Genomic DNA, 7,545 nt, shown 5'->3' on the forward strand with positions numbered 1-7,545 from the left:
GAGGAGGTCGCGGCGAACTGAGATCACACCACTGCACTCCTGCCTGAGCGAGACTCCATCTCAAAAAAAGAAGAGTTAAATCAAGTCTTTTTGTGTTTGTTTAGTTTTGAGACAGGCTCTTGCTCTGTCTCCCAGGCTGGAGTGCAGTGGTGCGATCATAGCTCACCGCAGCCTTGACCTCTTTGGGGCCAAGCAAACCTCCCACCTGAGCCTCCTGAGTAGCTGGGAAGACAGGCACACCCCACCACACCTGGCTGATTTTTAAATTTTTCGTAGAGTCATGCTGGTTTTGAATTCTTGGCCTCAAGCAATCTTCTCACCCTGGCTCCCTGAAGTCCTGGGATTATCGGTGTAGTCATCATGCCTGGACATAAAATCTTTTAACTGGGCGCGGTGGCTCACGCCTGAAATCCCAGTACTTTGGGAGGCTGAGGCGGGTGGATCACGAGGTTAAGAGATCAAGACCATCCTGGCTAACGTGGTGAAACCCTGTCTCTATTAAAAATACAAAAATTAGCCAGGCGTGGTGGTGGGTGCCTGCAATTCCAGCTACTTAGGAAACTGAGGCAGGAAAATTGCTTGAATCTGGGAGGCTGAGGTTGCAGTGAGCTCAGATTGTGCCACTGCACTCCAGCCTGGGTGACACAGTAAGACTCCATCTCAAAAACCAAAAAAAAAATACACTAAAAAAAAAATATTTTAGGGCCGGGCGTGGTGGCTCAAGCCTGTAATCCCAGCACTTTGGGAGGCTGAGGCGGGTGGATCACGAGGTCAAGGGATCGAGACCATCCTGGTCAACATGGTGAAACCCCGTCTCTACTAAAAATACAAAAAATTAGCTGGGCATGGTGGCGCTTGCCTGTAATCCCAGCTACTCAGGAGGCTGAGGCAGGAGAATTGCTTGAACCCAGGAGGCGGAGGTTGCGGTGAGCCGAGATCGCGCCATTGCATTCCAGCCTGGGTAACAAGAGCGAAACTGTCTCAAAAAAAAAAAAAAAAAAAAAAAAAAATTTTAATGTGTTCGTTTTACATTAGTAAGAGAATCATAGTATTTCCTTCCCTTGAAAACTAGCCTATAAGGCCTGGCACGGTGGCTCACACCGGTAATCCCAGCATTTGGGAGGCCGAGACAGGTGGATCACTTGAAGTCAGGAGTTCGAGACCAGACTGGCCAACATGGCTAAATCCTGCTTCTACTAAAAATACAAAAATTAGCCAGGTGTAGTGGCGCGTGCCTGTAATCCCAGCAACTTGGGAGACTGAGGCAGGAGAATTTCTTGAACCCAGGAGGCAGAGGTTGCAGGGAGCCGAGATCGTGCTACTGCACTCCAGCCAGGGTGACAGAGCCAGACGTCATCTCAAAAAAAAAAAAAAAAGGGGGCCGGGCGCGGTGGCTCACGCCTGTAATCCCAGCACTTTGGGAGGCCGAGGCGGGTGGATCACGAGTTCAAGAGATCGAGACCATCCTGGTCAACAAGGTGAAACCCCGTCTCTACTAAAAATACAAAAAAATTAGCTGGGCACGGTGGCGTGTGCCTGTAATCCCAGCTACTCAGGAAGCTGAGGCAGGAGAATTGCCTGAACCCAGGAGGCGGAGGTTGCGGTGAGCCGAGATAGCCCCATTGCACTCCAGCCTGGGTAACAAGAGCGAAACTCCGTCTCAAAAAATTAAAAAAAAAAAAAAAAAAAAAAAAAAAAAAAAAAAAAAAGACATATTGTACAATATACCTTCCTGTTTTGGGGTGTTTACCACTGGCATTCTAGTTCCAGATTTTGCTGCGGCTAGAGTCTTGTACATTCTTTTGTTCCCTTTTCCTGGAACACCCTGACGTCCCCACTAGGGAACAAATTCTTTGAAACTCCCCAGACAGTGTCCCTGCCCCATCCTCTGTCCTTGTCCGGCCCCAGTTCCCATAGTCTGTCTCAATCCATATTACCCAGTATGGGGTCAGCACAATGGGGGTGGCCAGGGATGTTTGTGTAATTAATGAACCCATTTCCTGCTTGATGAACTCCTATTTACCCTTCGAAACCCCAGCTCCAATGCCCTTCTTCCCTACGCAAAGACTTCTCTCCCTCTGGGATCCTCTAGTCCCAGCCCATCCCTTTTGGTCCATGCCTGATCTCAAGAGACTCGGCATGTCTATCTGGGTCTGTGTCCCCTGGACAGGGGCTCCCCGGGCTAAGGTGTGTCAAGGGTCCAGCGCTGCACAGGCCCGGGGAAGGGAGAATGGCTGACCTATCAAATAAATGACAGCATCCAGAAGGGTTTATTCAACTAGTTTTACTTTAGCACCGTTCTTAGTGGAGCAAGATTCTGGATCACGGGGTGGAATTTTGTGCGTCTGGGCTTCATGGGAAACAGAGAAAATTTGCAGTTGGTAACAAAGAAATGAGCAGCAGGTGCCAAGGGGCCGGATCGGAAAACATGGCAGGGAGCTGGGTTCCCCCTTGCCCTCCATCGGCTCCCTGCGGGGCACCGGCCATCACTTGAAGCAGACACTCCTGAGGGAGCTGGTTGAGGGAGGGCAGGTATCTGGCTTCTTGCCCTGGAGGGGAAGGCCACGAGTTGGAGTCCTGGAAGGAGACCCCATCCCCACCACCTGAACCCCACTGCTCCCTGCCCAGCTTACTTGGTACAGCTGGCAGACGAGGGCCAGGAGCTGGCTCAGATCTTCCAAGGGTTTCTGCACAAAGCAAGACAGGGGGTCGCTTAGTCCCAGCAGCTGCCTCAACCTATGTACCCTGGTTCCAGCCCAGAAAGGGCTACATGTAGTGGTCCCAAGTCTGGCCCCCGCCTCCCACCTCACAAATCAGTGGGCACATCCGTCCCAATGGGGGTGGCTAGGGATGTTTAATGCATTGAATTAATACACACTTTCTTTTTTGTTTCTTGTTTTTTGTTGTTTAAGACACACATTTTTTTTTTTTTTTATTTTTGCCTGATGGACTCCTACTCACCCTTCAAAACCCCAGCCCCAGTGCCCTTTTTTCCTATGCAAAGCCATCACTCCCACTCTGGGCTCCTTTATCCCTGGTTCCTCTGTCTGGTCCATCCCTGACTCCCTGGGACTACGGGTGTCAAGCTGAGGGCTAAGAAGATCCTTACCCCATTGACGGTGACCCAGGGCACATACTCGTGGGGTGGCTGGAGAGCATCTGTCCGCTGGGCGTTGGCGTGCATGAGCTGCATGCCGCGGTCCCCCGTCGCACACTTCATGACAGTGTCTGGTGACAGGTCTGGGGCATAGAGCTTCAGGCACTGGGTGGGGTGGAGGAGCAGGGGGTTGCCTCAGCTTCCTCCCCGTTATCTCCTCAACGGTCCCCCACCAGCCCTAAGCCAAGCCTGTTTCGTCACTGAGAAGAGGGTACAGCTGGCGTCACAGCCACGCAACAAGGCCGCAAACATCAAGCGCTCAATCCATGCTTTAGTGGCGGCCTGGAAGCAGGGCTGCGGCTGCTCCTAGCCTGCCTGTTTCATTCCTAAGACCAGATCCGCTGCCTCGGACCCCCGTGGCATCTCACTTTCCTCAGGGCCTCCGTCCATGCTGATCCCTCTGCCAGAAACACCTTTCCTCCTCCTTCCCCAGTGTCTCCTCAGTGCCCTCTCCTCCTTGACACCCTTCCCGCCCCAATCTAACCCTGCAGGACTCGGGTGTCGCTGGGTGGGGCCTCGTGGGTGGCTGGGATGTTTGGTGAATGAACACTGATTAGAGCTGATGAGCCACTAGTCCGGGAGTGATTCTTCACAGTCCCCTGGGGAAGCAGGCGGGGCCTGTCCTATCATCTCCACATCCCCTCATCTGTGTCTCTGCACATTCCTGCTCATCCTTCCATGCCCAGCTCAGAGACGCCTCCTCCAGTAAGCCCTCCGTGATCACTCATGCTCCTCTGATTCAAAGATGGAGGCTTCAAGAGGGGAGGCTGGGACCGGGCGCGCTAGCTCACACCTGTGATCTCAGCCCTTTGGGAGGCGAGGGCAGGCAGATCACTTGAGGTCAGGAGTTTGAGACCAGCCTGGCCAGCATGGTGAACCCTGCCTCTACTAAAAAATACAAAAAGGAGCCCGGCATGGTGGTGGTTTGCACTCCTCTTCCCAGCTACAAGGGAGGCTGAGGCGAGAGGATCACTGAAACCCAGGACACAGAGGTTGCAGTGAGCTGAGATCGCACCACTGCACTTCAGCCTGCAGAGCAAGAGCCTGTCTCAAAAAAAAAAAAGAGGCCGGGCACAGTGGCTCACGCCTGTAATCCCAGCACTTTGGGAGGCCGAGGCGGGTGGATCACGAGGTCAAGAGATCGAGACCATCCTGGTCAACATGGTGAAACCCCGTCTCTACTAAAACTATAAAAAATTAGCTGGGCGTGGTGGCGCGTGCCTGTAATCCCAGCTACTCAGGAGGCTGAGGCAGGAGAATTGCCTGAGCCCAGGAGGCGGAGGTTGCAGTGAGCCGAGATCGAGCCATTGCACTCCAGCCTGGGCAACAAGAGCGAAACTCCGTCTCAAAAAAAAAAAAAGAAGGAAGGTTGTTCTCCCGGCTGCACAAAGAGCAATGGTCAGGGCTAGGACCTTAGGACTTGAATCTGGGTCTGCCTGGGTGCAGGGGAGGCTACCACCCCGTCCCTCTCCTCGTGCGGAGTGAGGGCGTCACTCACTAGCGGCAGGCTTTCTTCCATGTTGTCGAACTCTTCCATGCAGACGATAGTCAGGAAGGCTGACTCCATCTCCAGTTCATCCAACAGGCAGGCCTGGGGTTCGGAGAGGGGGCAGGAGAGGGCATGAGGCGGGCCCAGGGCGCCCTGACACCCAATCCTAATAATCACCTAGGCCCACCCAGGAGACAGGGAATACAGATGTGATGACATGGGAACCCAAGAGGCAGAAGACAGAGCCCGCACCCTCGCATTCGCCTCCTGTACATTGGGCAGTGCCTCCCACCCTGGCGAGGGGGCCCTGGCTTACCTCCACCTTGTTGAATTTGCACTCCTCTTCTCCATGCTGGCACTTGAACTCCCACCTACCGCTGACATTTTGTTCCTGCAAGGCAGCAGGGTGAGAGCTGGCTGGCAGGCTGGGTCCCCTGCTCCCCTGCCCACGTGCCTCAGTTTCCCCAGTGCCCGCGCACCTGCGCGTTTCCGTAGGGCACCAGTGTGACATTGAGGATCTCCATGACCATCAGCCACGTTGGGAAGAGCTCCCGGATCAGGAAGGCGCGGCAGCCACCACACAGGGCTTCATAGTAGAGGGTGACATTGACAAGCTGTGCCCCGGACTCCCTGAGGGGCTTCTGCAGGTATAGACTGCCCATCTGTGGATTAGGAAGGGCTGTGAGGCAGGTGAAGCCCTGCGCAATTCTCCACTTCTCTAAACCCCACTGGGTATTTTTTATTCTTTTTTTAGACAGAGTCTCTGTCGCCCAGGCTGGAGTGCAGTGGCGAGATCTCGGCTCACCGCCACCTCCGCCCCCCAGGTTCAAGCGACTCTTCTGCCTCGGTCTCCTGAGTAGCTGGGATTACAGGCGCGCGCCACCACACCCGGCTATTGTTTTGTTTTGTTTCTTTGTGTTTTTTTTTTGTATTTTTAGTAGAGACGGGGTTTCTCCATGCTGGCCAGGCTGGCCTCAAACTCCTGACCTCAGGTGATCCCCGCCTTGGCCTCCCAAAGTGCTGGGATTACAGGTGTGAGCCACTGAGCCTGGAGAGCCTGTTTTTTTTTTTGAGAGGGAGTCTTGCTCTGTCGCCCAGGCTGGAGTGCAGTGGCGTGATCTCAGCTCACTGCAATGTCCACCTCTTGAGTTCAAGCGACTCTCCCGCCTCAGTCTCCCAAGTAGCTGGGATTACAGATGCCCACCACCACAGGCGGCTAATTTTTGTATTTTTAGTAGAGATGGGGTTTCACCATGTTGGCCGGGCTGGCCAGGCTCGAACTCTTAACCTCAAGCGATCCCACCCACCTCACCTTTCCAAAGTGCTGGGACTACACATGAGCCACCGCGCCCGGGCCATGCTCATTTCTTGCTTAAACTTTACCCGTAAACCTTGGCCTTGAGCGCAGCCAGGGACCCATGGGAACCCTTTCCAAGTCCACCGAATAGAGGCGGCGCCTAATCTGTGCTAACTTCCGGCTTCAGCGGCGGGGTGGCGGGCGGCCCCGGTGGCGGGAGCCGTGAGCAAGCCCCTCAGCCTGCGGGGAATCTGCCTCCCAGGCCCCGGAGGCACGCGCGCCCCGCCCGGGCTGGAATGGGCGCACCGGGGGCGGCAGCAGGAACGCACGCCGGGGCCTCGACCGGCCGCCGAACTCCTCCGGCTGCGCCCTGGGCCCCAAAAGGAGACCCCGGCTCCCTGCGCCAGAAGTATACAGTAGGCGCTCAATGAAATCCTGAGCGGGACCAGGCGGGTGGGGGCAGCTGCGCGTCTCAGACGCGGGATGGGAAAGCGAAACGGCGCGGAGAGTGTGGCCGCAGCGCCGGGGACCGAACGCGGGTCTTCCAGGACCCCGCCAGGGACAGCGTCCCCTCGGGGCCCCCCCTCGTCTTCCCCCGGGAAGTCTGGGGGGACAGGAGGAGCCGCCGGTCCCGCCAGGGCGCCTGTCCCCTCCAGCCGGCCCGCCCTGGCGCCGTCCCTACCTTGTGGGTGACGGGCGGCCCGTTCCCAAAGACGTCTAAGGCTGGCAGGGGGGCCGCGGGCACCGCCGCCGTGGGGACGGCCAGCAGCAGCAGCAGCGGCGGCGGCAGGAGCAGCAGGAGCGGCGGCGGGGCCATCGCGGCGGGGGGGGGGCAGCCGCCGGGGAAACCAGCGCCTTTAAGCCGGCGGGGCCCCGCCCCTGGCCCGACGCCGCCTCCCGGCGCCCCTCCCCTCGGTCCCGGGCCAGCGTCTCGCCCTCCTCCACGCCTCCCTCCAGGTATCTCACCCCCACCCCTGCCAGGTGCGGGGGCCCCGGTCACGAGGCCACTGGGCCCCTGGGCAGTCAGCCCGGCCCGGTCGTGTGAGCCCTGAGGGCAGAGGACATTTAGGGGAGGTGGGGTGAGGCCTTCCAGACAGAGAGGCCCAGAGCCATGGGGGTGTCTCCGCTCCTCGCAGCCCGAGACCTTCCCGGGGCGGCTGGGGGACCCCAGGCCCAGGGCCCACTCTCAGAGGAGGCTGTGCCCTAACAGGGGTGCCGTCGGATGGAGGCTGGGCTGCTGGGGGAGTAACTGAACGTTCACCCCCCTGTCTGAGCGTGGGCAAGGCCTGTGTGGCCAGGTCCCCTCCCTCCAGCCCGGCCCCTGACCTCCCTCACGCCCACCCCCAGCCACCCCCCCCCGCACCTTCCCCCCTCGAACTTCCCAACCCCAATGCTCCAGACTCCCCCACTGCAGTCCCGTGGGGCTGACTCAGGCTTGGCCACAGCTGTGCCAGGAAAGCAGAAGCCGACACAGGGAGGGGCCCATCACTTCTCTAGCCCCCCCTACCCCACAAGCCCAACTTCTGGCTTGGGGTGAACTGGCCTTCCTTCTTTTCACGGTCCAAGGCTTGTGGGTGGTGGTGGGGGGGGAGGTACAGCAGC

The 7,545-nt window shown here is 57.5% G+C and overlaps 1 protein-coding gene across 1 annotated transcript; it reads right to left on the bottom strand.

Annotated features, from left to right (window-relative positions):
- Window positions 1–2,269: 2,269 nt before the first annotated feature.
- On the bottom strand, window positions 2,270–6,780 carry IFI30 (IFI30 lysosomal thiol reductase). Its single transcript, XM_039467050.2, has 7 exons — window positions 6,626–6,780; window positions 5,126–5,308; window positions 4,963–5,037; window positions 4,656–4,748; window positions 3,110–3,262; window positions 2,634–2,687; window positions 2,270–2,549 (listed from the first exon to the last, which is right to left on the bottom strand). Exons 1-7 carry the CDS (start codon window positions 6,758–6,760, stop codon window positions 2,487–2,489), a joined length of 756 nt encoding a protein of 251 aa, XP_039322984.1. The 5' UTR covers window positions 6,761–6,780; the 3' UTR covers window positions 2,270–2,486.
- Window positions 6,781–7,545: the final 765 nt, after the last annotated feature.

The sequence above is a fragment of the Saimiri boliviensis genome, chromosome 14, assembly GCF_048565385.1.
Source record: "Saimiri boliviensis isolate mSaiBol1 chromosome 14, mSaiBol1.pri, whole genome shotgun sequence".
In the NCBI taxonomy this organism is placed as follows: domain Eukaryota; kingdom Metazoa; phylum Chordata; class Mammalia; order Primates; family Cebidae; genus Saimiri; species Saimiri boliviensis.